Source organism: Eumetopias jubatus, unplaced genomic scaffold (genome assembly GCF_037043125.1).
Source record: "Eumetopias jubatus isolate StellerSeaLion01/CBP00866 unplaced genomic scaffold, mEumJub1_p1.0 scaffold_2, whole genome shotgun sequence".
Taxonomy (NCBI): domain Eukaryota; kingdom Metazoa; phylum Chordata; class Mammalia; order Carnivora; family Otariidae; genus Eumetopias; species Eumetopias jubatus.
In genome coordinates this window covers 103585729-103605592 of record NW_028274808.1, presented here as the reverse complement: position 1 = coordinate 103605592, position 19864 = coordinate 103585729, and the positions used below count along the sequence as shown (strand labels likewise).

Sequence of the window (19864 nt, the reverse complement as noted above, 5' to 3'; positions counted from 1 at the left end):
ATATACTGTAATATTGGTTTCAGGAGAATTTACTGATTCATTACTTACATATAACGCCCAGAGCTCAGCATTCACAATTCTTGCACCTGTTGGTTTAAATATCTCCCTCCTAAGGTGAGCTTCAAGGTATAGGAAAGCAGGCAAGACAAGTTTAGTTGGAGCTATAGGCCAAAGCTTTTCCAACTGAGCTTTACCAATAAAGCTCATAGCTTGGCTCCTACTCAACTCTGATATATGCATTTCTTAAATGATTCATAATCTATAAAGGGGGAGTCAGCAATGTTAAAAATCACAAATTAAAAGTGATATTAGGGTCATTTAATTTGGTAAATAAAAACACAAATGACAGAAATTTAAGTATTATCAATGATATATTAAGAAAGCTGCTACCAGTGAGCTTTTGTGGCTCCAGCTATTTGGCAGAGGCATTGTGTTTCCTAAAGCAGTTGCTGCTTTCTAAAAAGAATTTCAAACTTTTGTCCCAAAAGTAGTTCCAGAATTTTCAACTCTCTCCATTATTTTTACTGAACTTCCATTTCTGCTTTCTTTCTCAACCTAATGTTTCATGTTATGAAAGTTATTAACAGCCAAGAATTCAAATGTTTTAATCTTACTAGTGTCCACTTTGTACTATATCTCATGTTGGAAAACCAGACTCTTGACCATACCTAATTCAAAATCATTTCCATTTCTGCATAACTGCTTTTCTTATTCAGGCAAAAGAGTTGTGGGTGGATCTCTAAAATTAGATAGCTTCAACTCTCAAGGGAATGGACTTTCACAACAGCATTCACTACACCCATCATCAAATATAGGCACCTGTACTTGTTTTGTAGTGAGAGAATTGCCCTTTATTCTTAACAAGCAGGCAACAGGATCAAACAGATCAGATTATTCAGGTGAAATAACAAAGACAAATACATATGTGATAAAGCTGTATAGTTACTTCTTGGAAGCTTGCCATGTATTTTCCTCTCCTTCATATCTCCAACTTCAGAAAGGCCAGGACCCTGTTTCATTCATCCCAGTACTTGGCACATTAACAGGTGTTCACGTCGTAATTTTTGAAGGAATGGATACAGGCTATGTGTTTTTACTTTATAGTGAAGATTAATGAGTTAATACATATAAAGAGCTTAGAACAGTGTCTGATACTAAGCACTTAATTATTACAAAATGAGATAAGATTTAGAACAGAGATTAGAAGAGACTTTTTAGAAGTCTGCCTTCAACTGACCTTGGCAAAATAAGGAAAACTAGGCTGGCAATAAGGTTAGGAGTATAGAAAAGTTCTACAGTCCAACATATGCTAAAATCAATTAAGTCCAAATGACATGTATTATTTTATACAAAGAATGATGCTTATTTTAAGTCCACAGTTATAAGGTTAAAGGGGTATAATCAAAGCTTGTCCATTAAATTGAAGTACCTCCAGACTTACTCAAGTTTGTATTCTTAGGCCCTGGTAGGTACAAGATATGATTTGCTATACTGAATCCATCCTACTGTTTAACTGTGTTAATACCACACCAATATAAAAATATGTTCAGACAAATTAAAACATACATGTTTAACTTTATTACATCATCATTTAAAGCTTGATTTTATAAAACATAAAAAAATTTTTTAAGAGTTCTGTATCACAGGAATTTAAACAGTGGCAATATACATAGCTTTGTAGGTTCAAGTTATATAAATTAAGATCAAACAATTGGAAATGCTTTCAATGCGGAAAATATACAAATGAAATAAATGGCCAAAGGACCTACTAGGAGCAGTATTTCATTACTTACAGATTATCATTAGATAATTTCGGCATCTGAACAAAGAATCTGAATATTCGGACTTCTTTTGCTGCATTTTATATTTAAATATCTCCCTACCTATATTCTGAGTCAAGGTACTTGACCAAAAGGTTTAAGAAGGCATTTAGCTTTATAGCAAGTTTTCCATCTAGAGTTACCACCTTTAAAGGAATTGACATAACAATGCTGATGTAATCTGCTAGTTCCCTTTTGAACAATGTGCAATACTTTATACCAACCCTGTATAAAGTCATACAGGTATCAAAAAATGGAACAATTATGCACCGTTCAACAGAAGTATAATGTTAAGTTTTCCCCATCTAAAAATTAACCAGTGAAACAAAATGTATCAACTATAGTTGAATTGGTTTTAGGAAAACCACATCTGAGAGTTATAAGTACATCACTGTCCTTATCTTATCCTCAGTCATTGACAGGAATTTTGTAGGCCACCATGCTATTTACTTTGTGGATCGTAGTAGTAAACGAACGAAGACGGACTTCCTCAGAATTGGTAATAAACTGTGGTCCTGACTCTTCCCATTTTTCAGGTACAACCAAATCTTTGTCTGTATATATCAGTAGATCAAATGAACCTAAATTGGGGATAAGATCATTAAAGTACAATTATTTTTTTCAAAAGTACAACCACCCTTCCTGTGTCTTTCACATTTGAACTGTCTATAGTGTCAGAAAAGCTAGTTTACCTTGGTCTCTAATCAATTATATTAGCTAATTGCTTTTCCTCAATGGAAATTTTAGTACAGAAAATACTGTACTCCTTTTACTTTATGAAAAACTCAAGTTTTTTTTCTTTAAAGAGAAAAACCACTAAAAATATTTGCAGAAAATATAAAATTAATCATGAGACAGCATGAATCTAAGCCATAAAAAGATAACACCTTGGTTCTGTGACAGCTGTATCCCAGTGCCCAGAACAACATCTGGCATGTAGTAGGTATTTAGGATATATCTGATGAATGAAGGAGTAACTAAGAAAAGACACAATTATAGCTGTAAGTCTTTATTACATACATAGAAGTGTGTAGAAAATAAAAATGAAAGAAATTACATCACATTCAAGAGTGAGTACTGTAGAATGCTTTCATTCCTTTCCTTTTCAGCACTTGTAAATAAAATGCAAATACCATTACTTTAGCTTTATAACAGTTTTCTCATTCATGTAACAAGACATTGATAATTAAGAAAAATTTTAATGAACGTGTTAATTCTTCAAGTGGTAGCTTAGTCTTTTCCACAACAAATTTAACCAGTGTGAAGTTCTATCATACTTACAAGAAACTTCCAATAGTGGCAGAAATGTCACCGTAGCTGTGATCTGTCTGATCACTGAACGGATTTCATCTTGGATAGCTTTCTGAGACTTTTCTCTGGGTGCACTATCAAAGAAATCAATTAATTCATTTTAAGTTTTAACAAGTTATTTGAAACACAGGTAAGATTATTTATCTGATTAAATGCTTCCGAAATCAAATAAGTAATGCAGTCAAAAGGAGTTTTTTTTTTAAATGAAAATAAATATATATCCTTCAGAAACTTAGTAGGCACAATATGTATCTCTATTATTTCATTTATCCTTCCAATCATTTTTTAGGGTTGATCTTAGTATCAGGTCATTAAATAACAGATGACTAGAAAACCTGCCAAGTACTTCAAGTCAGGAAAGCTTCAGCATGTCTTAAAATAAAGATAACAAGCAGTAACTAAAATATTTAATCAGTATAATCATTTTGGCATTTTTAGTAATGCCTAAATGTCTAATTTCCTATTGCCTCAAATAGGATGTTAATCGTGTATGGCGTTATTTTTATAATTAAACATTTTCTAAAACAGACCAAAGGCTTCAGGAACAAACTCCATTTCATTATGAGAGATAGTTCAGAGTTTACAGGTAAGCATGCCTAGGACAATGCTAGAAATTAGCATATAATGATGGGCATCTCCCACCCAGAGAATCTAAAAACTTCAGTTTACTAAGTGTCTAAGGAGGGGCGCCTGGGTGGCTCAGTTGGCTAAGCGACTGCCTTTGGCTCAGATGATTCCAGGATCCTGGGATCGAGCCCCGCATTTGGGCTCCCTGCTTGGAGGGAAGCCTGCTTCTCCCCCTCCCACTCCCTGTTTATGTTCCCTCTCTCGCGTGTTCTATTAAATAAATAAATAAAATCTTAAAAAAAAAAAGGGAGTGTCTAAGGAAGTTTGTAGCATTAAATGAAATACAGTAGAGCTGAACAGTAAGCTGGGAGAAAGTCTAGGATAATACTTCATGGTTAAAAGTACCTTTCAACGATTCATGAAATGGCCCACCGAGGATGGACACCATGTGTAGCTTTACATATAGCATCATAAATACTAAAGTTTGAAATTTATGGATTTAGCCTAAACGCAATTATGTTAAAAGTCCGTGATAGGCAAAATTCTTTCGTGAACACAGTTTGTGAGCCCAATCCTTCTCCACAGGAGATTAAAGATCAAATCTAACATACTTAGAAACAAACTACCTTATATGAAACTAGTTCAATATAATTAGAACTCATTTAGTAAAAGAAAACAGCTTTGGAAAAAATCTGTAAAAATGGAAGCAATTTACTTCATACTTACCTGTCATCTTTTGCAGTCTTGTCACACTCAATATCAAATTGCCATCTTTCAAGGACCTCACCACTTTCAATATTTGAGATGACAACCACCAGTTTCTGAACTGAACACTTGTATAACCAATCTGCAATATATAACAAAGAATCTTTTGTTTCACTGCATTACAAAACAACTCTCTTCCCAGGTCTCACTTTCTATCCTCAGCAAATTCCTACCGCTAGTATTTTGGAACTCTGCCAACCTGTACTGAAAACCTGCCCCACAATAACATAGCTCCTGTTTTCAAATTCTCAGTATTTGTACCAGATATAGTACTGAGTGCTGAAGACAGAGTAGAAAACATGAAGTATACCCTAATCCAAGGTAAGATGCAGGAGATGGCCATTAATCTAATCACTGCACCAATAAATGTAAGATTATAATTGTGATAAACGCTATGAAGGTGCAGTATGTGATGCAATGAGAGCATAATATAGGAAAATTGGATTCAGGGAGTTCTCACTTGACTTCAGTTCTACAAATAAATACCATTAAATATGCAAAATGATACAGAAAAGGGTACAGGTCTTAAATATTGAAAAGGGAATAACATCTGTTCCATCTGAAAGAAGGGTAATACAACTGCAGTAAAAAAAAAAAGGGGGAGAATGAACAAGGTCAGTTTGTTCAGGATACATAAGGGTCAGACCATGCAAGGCTATGTGGGCCAAATTAAAGAAGTTACACTTCAAGAACCAGGGAAGTCATTATGGTATTTGAAGTATGGTGTGATGTAATTAAATTTGTATTTCAGAACTATCCTTCTGGCTGGGATGTGGAAAGTAGAGTAGAGGTAAAGAGGTGATCTAGAGACACTAATTAGCAATTCAAGCAAGAGGTAATGTAGGGGCGCCTGGGTGGCTCAGTTGGTTAAGCGACTACCTTCGGCTCGGGTCATGATCCTGGAGTCCCGGGATGGAGTCCCGCATCGGGCTCCCTGCTCAGCAGGGAGTCTGCTTCTCCCTCTGAACTTCTTCCCTTTCATGCTCTCTCTCTACCATTCTCTCTCAATAAATAAATTAAAAAAAAAAAAAGGCTTACAGAAGGATAAGCTGGTAGAGATGGATCAGTAGATAGTTTCAAGAGATTTCATGGTTAAAACTGTTAAGATTTATTGATTACTTATGAGTAAAGAAGAGGAAAGACTGAGATAGCTCCCAACTTCCTAGTTTATATCACCAGTTGGATGGTTGATCCATTCACTGAAAAAAGAATGCAAATGGGAGATGATGCTTAAATTTTAAGATTTTTAAGTAATCTCCACACCCAACATGGGGCTGGAACTTAAAATCCCGAGATCAAGAGTTGCATGCTCCATTGACTGAGCCAGCCATGAGCGCCTTAAGTTTAGCTTTCAAGTATCACTGGGAGAGCCACACGAAGATATCAAGGGAGCCACTAAATATATGAGCACAATTAGGAGAATTGGGTTGGATGTACATCTGTGAGTCAACTACACCAAGGTTGTTAGTGAAGCTATGTACATGTCAGAGACCGTCCTAGAGAGAGAATAGAGTGAGAAGAGGGCCTCAGGACGAGCCCTGAATTAATCTTGGAAATTGGGATAGTATACTCAGGAATCTGTAGTTTGTTTTGTTTTTTTTTTTAAGAGACAAAACAATTTTGTAATATTTAGGGCTTTGGGCCACCTAGGAACTCTGTTGCATAGTCTTTAAAAAACAGCCCTTTAAAAATCTGAAAACATTCTTAGTTTGCAGGCAGTACAAAAATGGCCACTTGCTGGACACGGGCTGTCATATGTATCAACTTTTTCTTGACATATATCAACTTGTTCTCAATTTAGCTCTGAAGAGGAAGAAATTGGGTAGTAACTTAAGGATTTGGAGTGGGTGGATATTTTTTTCTTTTAAAACTGAAGAGAGATGAAACCAATGAAAATAACTCAAAACAAAGAAATCAAAAGTACCAGAGAAGAACTAGGCTAAAATCCTTAGGAAGGCTAGAGGAACGGGGATTCAGAATGAACAATTTGTCTCTAAGAAGAGCAATTCCTCCATTTGAACTAAAATAAAAGGGAGAAATTAAATAGGAAGGTCTGCATACATCCGAGGTGAAATATCCTCAGTGTAGTCTTAAAAGAGATAACCCAAAAACCAGTAGCTTAGGTGGGGCTTGCTTCTCCATCAAATTCAGATGACACAGATTCTTAGTTGCTTACAGGTTTCAAGCTAAATAATCTGAGTACAGCCCTATGAATGACTATGGGTGATTTAGCCCTGAAGATAATAAAAAACCCAATTAATCTAATTTTAAAAATGAAGCTACTTGATACAAAGAAATATATATGACTCATGAATTAAAAAAAAAAAGATGACTAGTGTGTTTTGGAACTAGTTTTGGAAGATCAAATGGGGAGCTAGGGAGAAACATCCTACAACAGAAAAATTAGAAGTGAGAATCCTAAGTAGAGAAAAATATGGGGGGGGGAAGGAATAGATGGAGAACAAGTATTGATTCAATACAGTAATTTCTTGAGCTAAAGAAAAACTGAGCATTCAGATAGAAAAGGCTTACTGATTAAGGGCAGGATTTTAAAAAAGACAAATAGAAATATATAAAAAAAATAAGAAAACTATTGGGTGCTCTATTACTTTGTAGTTCTTTTCTTTGAGTTTCCAGGTTGTATCCAATTTTATTTTCCTTTATCTTAAAGTAATGATGGCTTTAAACTCTAGGCAGTTACAGAAAATATATGTTAAAAATATATAGTGGATTTTTCTCCAATAATGAATACCATCATAAGTACGGAAAATTCCAACCTGTTCCATCTGGCTACATGAACTACAAAAATCATTTCTAAGGAAGTTGATGGAGAGTTTTGTGAAGCCTTATCAGATTCCTAATATCAAAATATTCAACCCACTCAAACTGCAGTATGGGAAGGGTGGACTTTCTTTGAATTTACATACTATTTGCTTCCTTCCAATTAAGAATCACTATATTTGGGGTGCCTGGGTGGCTCAGTCGTTAAGCGTCTGCCTTCGGCTCAGGTCATGATCCCAGGGTCCTGGGATGGAGCCCCACATCGGGCTCCCTGCTCAGCGGGAAGCCTGCTTCTCCCTCTCCCACTCCCCCTGCTTGTGTTCCTGCTCTCGCTGTGTCTCTCTCTGTCAAATAAATAAAATCTTTAAAAAAAAAAAGAATCACTATATTTGAGGTTGTAGTGTTTTATACCTTTTTGTAAAGAGCTGAAAAATGACCACCAAGATGCCAGAAAATATGGGTTCTACAAGGCCTGCAAAACTCAAAATGGTTTGCAACAATTAAATACCTTTCAGCTGTTCCACCACATTATTTAGGTATTTTATGAGCTCAGGATCAGTTGTTACAAGCAAGGTGAGTCCATATTTCTGCACTCTAGTAAAGGTTTCAGATGGATATATGCCACGCTGATATAAAATGCTGTTGATGCCAAATGCTGAAAACAAAAGGAATGTTAAAGAAAAGTCATTATCATTTTGTAACTCTGGAAAATAAAACATATTTAGATGTGGCTACATTTCATTAATGGTATAAAACTGTAAATGACTTAACGTATTTGTGGGTGTTTTGCTGAAAGCAGAGTAGGTAAAAAGTGGCATTAAACATTCTTAAAACCTTGCTTCTAAATAAGAGAGAACACGATACCTGCATTTCTTTGGCAAAAAAAAAAAAAGAAAGAAAAACGCCAAACTGCATTAATTTACTGTCAAAGTAGTACTACAACTCACTGTAATCCAAGTCCCAATTCCAGAATATGTGGTGAGAGAGTGTCAAAATAGCCTTTTGCATATGAGTTAGCAACTGATTAACTGTTCCCTCCAATGCTCTCAGCAAGCCTTTCCCACTTTTTCCTCCTTTTCTCCTCACAAATCCTGCCAGATTCTATCAGAAGGTACAACTGTCCTGGTCCAGAACGTCGTTTCCTAAATCTAGTCCATCACCGCCAATATACCAAAATACCAGAATCAAAGAGTGGCCGAGGGGTTGTTAAAAATATACGTGGCCCCCATCCCGGTCCTACTCCGCCTTAAGTCGCGGAGGGTGGAAAGTGCGTAGGATCTGCAGTTTAAAGCAACGCTGCAGGTGGAGGTGCTACATCGCGCGGCAGGCCTCAGCGGCACGTAGGCCTCCAGCTCCACCGTTAGCAACGAGTCCGGGGGCGGCGTCTGCATCCGCTTCTTCCTAGATTCTCCCGCCGGGCAGGAGGCTGGGGCAGAGAGAGCTTAATTCTAGGCCTCTCGGCCTCCCCTCCACCCCCCACCGCTTCCCCCGCCTCCGTGGCTGAGCCACGGGCCTACCGGACTGCCTGACCTCAGTTCTCCCCGCCCTCCGGCCTGCGCGAGGAGGACTTACAGAAGAACTCGGCCACGATTTCGGCGCTCCCGCGCAGGGTGATGCCTTGCTCCCGGGAGAGCTGCAGCGCCATGGCCAGTCCTACAGACGAAGGAGTGCGCTTCCACCCGGCAGAGAGCGACAGCAGAGACTCCCACAGCAGTTCCCCGCCACTCGTTTCAAAAGTAATGACGCAGCGCGCCGTCGGGCCCTCCGCGCAGGCGCGACGAGCCTCTAGGGCCCGCCCCACGCGGCGGGGCCTGCAGGTCCTCTCCGAGCTTTCCGGAGCTGGCCTCTCGCGCAGGCGCAGTGGGTAGGCGTGGTCGCGCAGTTCCGGGTCGTCAAGCTCCGGAGGGTCCCAGCTGGGCGCGTGCAGTTGTGGCGTAGACCGGCCTGAGGGAAAGAGACGCCAAAGCCTGGTTTTAATGGCCGCTCCATAGGCGTGCGGAGTGAGCGACCAAGGAGCACAATTTGTCAGTTTCAGAGCTGTTCTCAAGGTGATACGAACTGTCCGCCAGGTGCATCTTAAGTGGCGCCAGTGATCCCTAGATTGAAACTAGCGATTGAAACTTTTCCTAGATGCTTTGGGAGTCAGTAAAGAAACCGCGTGCGCGGTAGCCAAGCCACAGCTTTAGAGAGCCTGATTACTCTATGGAATCGCGGCTTTTCTTGAGGAATTGGGTTAGGGTTAAAGGGACGAGCCGCAGCCTATTTTGTCCTGTGTTTGTGTTTGTCCTGGGCTCAGCCTATTTCCACCCAGTTCCGCTGTGAGGCAGTCTGGAGCGGCAGGGACTTGCAGTCGAACTTTTAGGCTTGGTCTACCCCGCGCGTACGCTGCACCCACAGACGCCGGTCAGGAATAAGATCTCCTTCGTAAAAAAGGCCCACGTACACTGAAGAACTTTTCAGGGAATTTTGACTCACAAACTCATTGACTTCCTGTTAGGATGAGAAGTACTAAAGGGCACGATTACTGTTCATGTCAATTGCGAAACAATTTTATTCTTAAAACAGCTAGAAAAATTATTTGTAAAATGGAGTCTCAAAAACTATGTACCAGATATACTATTTAATTATATGAGAAATGCCTTAGTGTTTTATTTTTCTATTAACAAATTACCACAAATTAATGGTTTAAAATGACACCCATTTATTATCTTAGTCGTGTAGATCAGGAGTTGGTATGATACAGCCGGATGCTCTGCTTAAGAGTCTCCCAGGGTTGAAATAAAGGTGTCTGCAAGTGGAATCTCATCGAAGATCTGGGGTTCTCTTCCAAGCCCCTTGGTTGTTGGCAGAATTGATATCCTTGTTTCTTGGACTGAGGTGGTTTTGCTAGTTGTTGGCCAGAGGCAAATTTTGTGCCTTTGCCAGGTAGTTCTTCCATAGGCCTTCTCATACTTCCAGTTTCTCAGACTTCATGGAGATCCCTTTTAAGGATTCATCTGATTAGGTTAGACCTAGTCAGATAATTTTCCTCTTTGATGAATTTAATCCGGGAAGTGATATCCCATTATATTCACAGGTTCTGGCCACACTCAGGCAGAGGAGGTTATATAAGATGTGCTCCTTAGAGGCCATGGATTTTGTGGCCATCTTAGAATGCTGTTTATGACAGTGTTATATATCAGATTTTGATCAGTTTGAAGAGTAAAACATAGGTAATAGGCTGAGTAACCCTAAAATATTTTCCTTACATCCTTTAGTCTCTTGTACCTGTGTGTATGTGTGTTTGAATCACCATCTTTTCACTCCGTCCACCAGGAACTTAGGATTCTGGCATCACGCTGGTAGAGCATGATGCCCAACCTTACGACAAATAAAAATTGTTTCTCTTTCTAAGGAACTTTATGTCAGTACAGTGCACTTCAGGAAAGATTTCCTTCAGTTTCATGGTAATATAGTTCTGAAATTACCTGAAGATACAAATAATTGTTCGTATAATTTTGGAGATTCTAGAGCTTAAAAGGCTGGCAAAATAGATGTTTTCCATATATAGAAAAAGTATTAAATACTTTTTTTGTGCTCTGTGAGATGTAAGAGATAATTACATTTAGAAGACCAAGTCTGTACTTTTTGAGGAATTTGCAATCTAGTTTTGTTTAAATATGCATACTTGAGGGGCGCCTGGGTTGCTCAGTCATTTAGCATCTGCCTTTGGCTCAGGTCATGGTCCCAGGGTCCTGGGATTGAGCCCCGCATTGGGCTCCCTGCTCAGCAGGGGGCCTGCTTCTCCCTCTCCTGCTCCTCCTGCTTGTGTTCCTGCTCTCGCTATCTCTTGCTGTCAAATAAATAAAAATCTTAATAAATAAATAAATAAATATGCATACTTGAAAAAAAAGAAAAATTGAAGTCCATGGGTATGTTAGGAAGAACTCATAATTTGGCCTTATCTGGCTTCTGCCTAACTCTTCGGCTGCCTTTCAGATTACTTTCCTAATCTGCCCGTTCCTTTAGTCATTTTTCCACCTCAGGGCTTTTCGTAATGTGCTTTTTTCTGCCTAGAAATTTCTATCCATTCAAATTGCTAATTATATTTATACTTTTTTTTTTTACTTAAATGTAACTGTATTCTAGAAATTTTCTTTGACCTCTCGGATTATAAAATCCTTCCCTATGCATTCTCATAGCATCTCAGAGCACTATTTCAGAGCATTGTTTTCATTCTTAACAATGAAAACAATGACATTGTAATAATTATGTAATGATTTGTGTTATATCTTCCCTGTCACCCTGGAGGATCCATGATGACAGTGGCTAGTCCAACAATATTTGTTGAATGAATGATCATTTGAATATTTACCTAGGAAAATTTCATGGAAGAACCCAAGACATTTTCAAATTGGAGAGCAGGTTGGATGGATGAGGTGAGGACACATTTTGGGAGCTTTGAATATCCATCTGAAATAAGTTGGACGTACCAGGGATTTCTAGGCTCTTGGAACTGACATAATTAAAGGGGTATTTTTTTCAAGTGTAAATTCAGTAGTGGTTGTAGAATGCATTGTATATAGGACAGTCTCGAGTGGTGGTCCTCAAACTTGAGAGTACGAAAGAATCACTTGGGTGTTTTGCTATATGTAGATTCCTGACTTTTATTCTCCCTTCTCCAAATCTAATTCAGTCCAGTACCATAGCCACTAGCCACAGGTGGCTCTTAGGCACTTGAAATGTGCTTGTCTGAATTGAGATATGCTACAAGTATAAAAATACCAGATTTCAAAGACTTAGTATAAAAAAGAATGTAAAGTATCACAGTGATATGTTTTTCAATTGATTACATATTGAAATGATATTTTCACATGTATTGGATTAATTTCACTTGTTTCATTTTAGTTTTTTAATCTGACTGCAAGAACATTTAAAATTACATATGTGAATCCTGTGAGATTTCTGTTGGACAGTGCTGGTCGACTTTATGGGGTCTAGGAGATGACATGTTTTAACCAACCTCCCAAATGATCCTTACATTACTTTTAGAAAAGCGTTAGACCATAATGGATATTTTAGTATTGCAGGCCTAGAGGGCCTAGGAGGTTGAGAACCTGGACTAGATGGATGCCAAAGAGTTTGAATAATGAATCATGGAACACTACATCAAAAACTAAAAAAAAAAAAAAAAAAAAAAGATGGTGTATATGTGTGTGTGTGTGTGTGTGTGTGTGTGTGTGTGTGTGTGTGTATGAGAGCAAGATATTTTGAGGCAAGAATTGAATCGATGACTTAAAAGGGAGAAGAATGTACTGGTAGTACAGATAAATCCAAGGTGGCAAGGCTGCAATACAGGCTAGTGTTGGTGAAGTCTATGGGTATGTTAGGAAGAACTGCCCAAACTCAGCCTATTTTATTTCTTATTTATCACATAAACACTGAAGGTTCCAGAAACTTAGGAGAGATGTCTTTCCTATTAATTTTAATTGCTCCATTTGACATTGACCTATCTTATCTAAACCATCTTATCTTTACAGAATGTTTTTTTTAAAAACTTGTTTTTAGTTACTTGAGTTTAGTTTTATTTATAATTCAGTGAAGTCTTTCTAATATTTGGGGGGAGGCTATTTGGACTGTGAGAAGTATAAATATAAATTAAGATTTATTTCTGAAGAAAATTCAAGCAGAGAGCATAACCCAACAAACCCATATCACCAAAAGAAATAACTATGAAAAAGTGTGTCATAAACAGACTTAAATTCAGTATTAGGATGCTAAAACCAGAAATGAAAATTTCTAAAGCTGGAATCAAATGGAATTTTAGACTGAAAGTAAATTAATGACTTAGTAGAACAATCTTATAGTTGAGGAAACTGAGGTCCTGAGTGGATACATTGTTAGTCTAAGATTCAACATCTAGTTAGAAGATTTAGTAGTAGAATCTAGAGTTTCTGACTTAGTCTCTTGTTAAATTTTGTCAATTTGAAGATACGCTAATTAATGCTCTTGTTTTTAAAGGCTATTTTTAAAAAATCAACTGATTTTAGAGTAAGGTTTTTTTTTAAGATTTATTTATTTATTTTAGAGAGAGAGAGGAGCATGAGTGGGAAGGGAAGAGGGAGAGGGACAGAGAATCTCAAGCAGACTCTATGCTGAGTGAGGAGCCCCACATGGGGCTCAGTCCCAGGATCCTAAGATCATGATCTGAGCCAAAACCAAGTGTTGGACCCTTTACTGACTAAGCTACCCAAGTGCCCCAAGATTAAGGGTTTTTATTCAATAAACTACACAGAACTTGTCAAGAAAACGGCAGTTACAATCCATAATGCATTTTATGTTAATACACAAATTGTTTCAACTGCGCCAGAAGATGGCACTGTTTACACGTGAAATAATACCTTTTAAAAATTCAGTGCATATCTGTTACAATTTGTGCTTCAGTTCAAAGTAAAATTAAGGGAAAATGTATTTAGTGGCTTCTAAGGTATCTGTATATGTGAAATACATCAGAATGAAATTTTGATCATAATATATTACAGAATTCATATATTGTAAACATTTAGTATATGGATGCTCACTATATTTACACTTAATTTGCATATTGTTTTTTACATGGAAAAAGGAAACATTTTAGGTAGTTGAATCATTATTCTCACAGACTTAGAAAAGTTTTCCTTCAAATCACTAGGTGTTATTTTATTCTTGAGGCCAACATCTTGACATAAAGCAGTTTGTTCTAAATCTGTTAAAGCAGAGGGATACTTTATGATAATATTAATAAGATGCATTTACTAAATTTTGAAAAAATTACTGTGCACATAGGTAATAAATTAATTATTAATTATGTCAGTTTGCGGAATTTGCTTTTTTCTTTTTAAAAAAGGATGTTGTCATAAAGACCTATTTTCCTCACATACTTTCCCGCTAAGGACTTTCTTTGATGGTTGGTCCACATGTTCAAAAAGATAGCACAACAAATTTGAACCATGACACTGTATTAATGAGCAATGGCTTAATAGAGTGAACAAATTATAACCCCATACTGGTGTAATTTATAATTTTTAATGATCCAGTTGCATATATAGGATATTATAATCTTTTCTTTAGTAAAAATTGAGAAAATATTATTGAGAACCAAATATTATTGAGAACATAGTAATAATTCCATAAGTTCTTATAATGAAAAATATAGGCTGTTTCTTATCAGAAAGTATTACTGTGTTTTGTTATGGTTTTGTTTTGATATTATAATTCTCTTATGATAATGGCATATAATCACTTAGAAGTCTTTTCATGGCTCAACCATGATTAGGTATCAAAGGTATAATTTGAAAGGTAGGTGATAATCTTATTCATATTTAATCCCCAGACTGATGGAATATGTGTGTGTGTGTCATATATATATATATATATATATGAAGAATGGGTTCTGCAATCAGTTGGATTTGACAGGACAGTGTATTTTAAAATGTAATTGAAGTTCAAAACAACTTAGAACAGTTTCAGGTACAGAAACTATCAACACAAAGCCTCTATGAAGAATTAAAAAGCCATGGTTGCTATTAAATTAATAAAAATAGATTTAATTTAAGTGATTTTATAATTATTAGATCTAATCAAACATTTTATGGGCCTATCATACTTTTTTTGTTTGTTGTTTCTGAATATTCTGTATATAGGGTTATTTTTATTATTGCCCATATGTAAATAAAGGTGAGTTAGTTCTGCTAAATCTGTCAACTAATAATTAGACTAAAATGGTATCTGAATAGATATTTTTTGAGGAGTTCTACAGACAAAATAAAATAAACCATAAATTTGGGTCTTTCTCAAATATTTGTGAATACCAATTTTATTATAAAACACTTATGAGAAGAAAAAGCTTTGTGAAAACATGGAAAATCACTTTACTTTAAATTTATATTTTTCTATTTAGATAAACTTGGTTCTGTCAACTGGAGCTGTTCTCTTATAAGCTGCCTTGCGTTTATAGCTCATTCAAACAATATAGTAGTCAAGCCATATTTATCAGGTTACAGATCAGTCATGCACGTTAATTCTATTATTTCTGCTGGGATTTCCCACTTAAAAATTGATTATGACAGTGTTTTTTATTCTTGAGTAATGTACATAGTCTGTTTAACATCAACTGACAACAAAACGTCTTACTAAACCCTAGAGTTTTTGGTTTCTTACTAAACCCTAGAGTTTTTGGTTTAGTGTTGGAGATCAATTGGGTTAAAAAATAAATGGTATCTTTTTATTATTGCTTAGTTTCAGTATAGTTGTAAATAAAGATGCTAACTTTTCACACTGAAATAGATGGCAATTATCTGTTGTAAGGTTGTCTTTTGGATGATCCAGAATATACCTTTTTAAGCTTGTGTTACATTCATATCAAAAGGAAACTTGAAGTTTCATTAATTTGTTTATCTACAAGAATATTCTTGCAGACCCTTGTCTGAGAAACAACAGGCTGTAGCATTCAGATATTCAAAATGTATTCACAGAATTTTGATATTCTCAAAAGTGAGGTGTGGTTATGAGTTTGTATAATTAAGAGTTATTGATGAGATAGGTTCCTTTTTGGTTTTGGAATCTTACATTAAGATTCTTACTAAATTTGAGTTATCTTTAGTTTCCATTGAATTAATAAGAAATTATAATATTTAACTCCTAAAGACAGCCGAATATACTACTGTAACACTGTTAAATTAAACATCTTAGGGACTTAAGAAGTTATGTGCTGCTATCTCTCGGATAGCTGGCTGCCTTAGGAAAAAGATCAGGAGTGCGGGAAGGGCAGGCCATTACTTAATGCCCAGGTACACCTGGAACTTGACGGAAGATTATTTGAAGGACCTTGGAAATGTATATACCTTCCTCTTTTCTTTCTCAAAGATCTTGTTTAAAATAGTGTGTCCCAGGGCACCTGGGTGGCTCAGGCTGGAAGCTCTCGTGCTCTCTCTCATTCTCTCTCTCTCAAATAAATAAATAAAATCTTAAAAATAAATAAATAAATAAATAAAACCAGATTGGTAAGTCAACATTTAAAAAAAAAAATAGTGTGTCCCATTAGTAACTGAAAAAATGATGAATATATACCAATATAGGTTTATTTATCTCTAAATTATAAACTTTTCCAGACTATTAGGTACATGTAGTATATACTATATATTTATATATATTTAAAATATATATGTATTTCAAATGTTATATTTTATATATGTTATATTTAAACATAATAAATATGTATATATTTAAAACATACACAAGTTAGAAATTAAAGAAAGATGAGATGAATGTTTCTTTTAAAAATGATTCTTGTTGGAGCACCTGGGTGGCCCAGTAGGTTAAGCGTCTGACTCGGTTTTAGCTCAGGTCGTGATCTCAGGCTTGTGAGATCGAGCCCCACCTCTGGCTCTGAGCTCATCTCAGCTCTGAGTCTGCTCCTGATTCTCTCTCCCTCTCCAATCTCTCCCACTCTGTTCCTCCCCCCACTCAGGCTCGCTCTCTTTCTCTCTAAAATAAATAAATAAAATCTTTAAAAATAATTCTTGTTATATCACTAGAAAATTATTTTTATGTTCACTAAATGTATTAGTAATTATATTAAAATTTTTTTTAAATTTTTTATTGTTATGTTAATCACCATATATTACATAATTTGTTTTGGTGTAGTGTTCCATGATTCATTGTTTGTTCATAACACCCAGTGCTCCATGCAGAATGTGCCCTCTTTAATACCCATCACCAGGCTAACCCATCCCCCTACCCTCCTCCCCTCTAGAAACCTCAGTTTGTTTTTCAGAGTCCATCATATATGTGGTTAATATGCCTCATTTTTTAAAAAAATTGGTTTAATTATTTGTAAAGAATGATTTAAAAGTCTGATACTGAGTTCAGTTTATTTTAATACTTGGGAGTTTTTTGGTTTGTTTTTGAAGTTTTTGTTTTTGTTCTTTTGACCATCAGAGCTAAAAAAGTTACATCACAAAGACAGGAAGATACAAATGGAAGAAGTCCATTAACGACTTATTTATTTTTTTTATCTGTATTTTTATAGTTTTAACAAATGGTCTAAAACCGAAGATATAAGCAGTTTTCGCCCATTTCTTAAAAATATGAAAAAACATCTTTCTATTTGGAATTAATTGTTTCCATCTTTTAATTGCCTTTGGGACTAATTTGTAATTTAGAAAAATTATAAATGGATTAGAAAAATTTGTTTCCAAGTTTTTCAGTTGTATAGATGAAGTTTTTTTTTTTAAAATAATCGATACAAACATGCTCTCTCAGCAGCATGACTGTCTTTTGAAAAACATTTGCTCATTCACTTAAAAAAGTCACTTTTCCTTTGTAAGAACATATTGAGTGTTAATTTTTCTGAAATTCTTCTTAGCACAGTACCGAGTGTTACCTACATAGAGAAAGGGTGAGTAAATTTGAAACAGTTTTTTTTTTTATAAGGACATGTAACATGAGATCTATCATCTTTTTTTTTTTTTAGATTTTATTTATTTATTTGAGAGAGACATAGCAAGAGAGGGAACACAAGCAGGGGGAGTGGGAGAGGGAGAAGCAGACTTCCCCCCGCACAGGGAGCCCAATGCTTGGCTCGATCCCAGGACCCTGGGATCATGACCTGAGCCGAAGGCAGACACTTAACGACTGAGCCACCCAGGAGCCCTTCATTTCCTCAATATACCAACAGTGACCTGTAACTTTCTGATAGGGTGCTGGTGTCAAACCATTTGTTACATTTTAGTACAGTTTAGTATATTTTCTTAGATTAAAAAATCAATATAAGTAGACATTCTAACAGTACTTCTTATACCCCCAAAGGACTATTTTGTGCACATATTCCACTTTGGAAATCATTAGTTAAAAGTACGTTTACAGAAGTCCTATTGACTGAAGGATAAGGCACCCTGAGTTGGGGATAGTAGTGTTCCCTGCTTGCCCCCTCTCTCAGGTACACATGGAATGGACAAATGTAGCTTGGATGACTGACTTGCCTGCGTGGAATGTGAGCTCTCATTCTCCATGCCAGCTTCTGCCAGACCAATCCTGTGAGGAAAAGACATTATTTTTATTGGGAAAAGGTGCCCCAGACTTTTGAACACCATTCATTTTCCACTCAAACCTGCCGAAGACACAATAAAAACCCTCTTCGGAGTTTCAAGAGATTCTTGTATGGTAAAAGTCCACTTGGATCACATGAAAAAACTACTACTTGTAGCATAGAGGTGGAAGGTCATGGCATTGTCTAAGGAAGCAACAATCTCCAACCAATCTACCAGAAGCAGAGTTCATAGTCACATGTGCAAGAAAAAGGTGTCATCCTCGCATGTTCTAGAGAAATATTTTAGAGGTGGAATATCCGGACAATTTAAGAAGAATTCTATAAGGATATTTTTTTCCTCATCTGTACAATGGCGATAATACTTATCACATAAAATTTTTGTGAGGATTACAGGAGATAATATAACTGAAGCTTTGGTTTATTGTTAATATATTTTTGTTATTGCTGTATTCTTGTTATTATAAATTATTGTTATTATTATTTAGATAGCTTTTCTTCCACTTTCCCAAGCACCTTTCCTGAGTCTGATACGTGTGTAGTCTAGGGTAACTAGAGGAGTCCTGAGGTAATGCAACCTCAGGATAAAGGTGAAGACAGATACTCTCCTACCACTATGGCACACAAGATACAATTATAATAGCTAGCATTTATTGAGCACTTCCTTTCTGCCAGACACTTCCAAGTGCTTTATGTGAATCTACTTACTTAATCCTTTCACAAGCACACGTTAGGTACTTTAGTTACTTGTGTTTTATAGCTAAGGAAACTATGTTATAGAAGGAAGTTGAATAATTTACCCAAGATCACCCAACTCAGAGAACTGCAGTCAAGTCCAAGCAATCCAGATGGTAGCTTTCAGGATATGAATCCTGAAAGTATGAAAGGGCTGGCTATATTTTAGACAATCTATCATGAGGTGATGCATAGTGGGTCCTTATGTCCTGTCCCTCCCTTCATTCTTGATGTGAAATATTAAGTGAAGTGAGGAATAACCTTCAGTTTCTCAGTGGAGGAGGAGGCAAGATAGGGAAGTGGGGGAGGGCAAAGATAGGCAGACAAGAAAAAAGGGTTGGAAAGATTCTGGGGGCAGCCATTGTGCAGAATGGGAAGAGAATTCAACCAAGAAGAAGTAATAGTACAGAGCATTGTTCCTCGATAGATGTTTACTGAGTACTATTTATCTCATGATGTGGAGTTATATGGATGCAAGAGGGGGGGAAAAAGCCTTTCTTTTCCAGGCAAATGTAGCTGGGGACCCAATATACCAAAATAGCTGCAAAGAAGGAGGGATGAGATAACAACCAAGTGAATGCATGCAGTAAATGCAAAATGAATTCAAAAATAACTATGGGAATGTGTCTTGGAGGACATTGCAGTACTTGAAGGGTGTTTAGAACTTCAGCAGGCAAAGATGGGTGGCTGTTGGGGAAGGTTAAATTGAGAACGATTCAGTCTGGTGTGGGTCATAAAGAAAAGATAGGACGATAACCGTTTTGGATATACACATACAGGTAGGACATTACAGGCACAGAACTTAACATCAATAGACCAA

General features: G+C 36.5%; 1 protein-coding gene across 1 annotated transcript; it reads right to left on the bottom strand.

The window, feature by feature from the left end:
* Positions 1 to 842: 842 nt before the first annotated feature.
* MAD2L1 (mitotic arrest deficient 2 like 1) lies at positions 843 to 8979 on the bottom strand. Its single transcript, XM_028102276.2, has 5 exons — positions 8817 to 8979; positions 7753 to 7899; positions 4425 to 4545; positions 3102 to 3205; positions 843 to 2401 (listed from the first exon to the last, which is right to left on the bottom strand). Exons 1-5 carry the CDS (start codon positions 8887 to 8889, stop codon positions 2229 to 2231), a joined length of 618 nt encoding a protein of 205 aa, XP_027958077.1. The 5' UTR covers positions 8890 to 8979; the 3' UTR covers positions 843 to 2228.
* Positions 8980 to 19864: the final 10885 nt, after the last annotated feature.

Coding starts and splice junctions, on each gene's coding strand:
- MAD2L1 (XM_028102276.2), bottom strand. CDS start 8,889: ATGGCGCTGCAGCTCTCCCGGGAGCAAGGCATCACCCTGCGCGGGAGC. Junction 4,546..7,752: donor TGTGGTGGAACAGCTGAAAG/GTATTTAATTGT, acceptor TATATATTGCAG/ATTGGTTATACAAGTGTTCA. Junction 2,402..3,101: donor GCCACTATTGGAAGTTTCTT/GTAAGTATGATA, acceptor TCCCCAATTTAG/GTTCATTTGATCTACTGATA.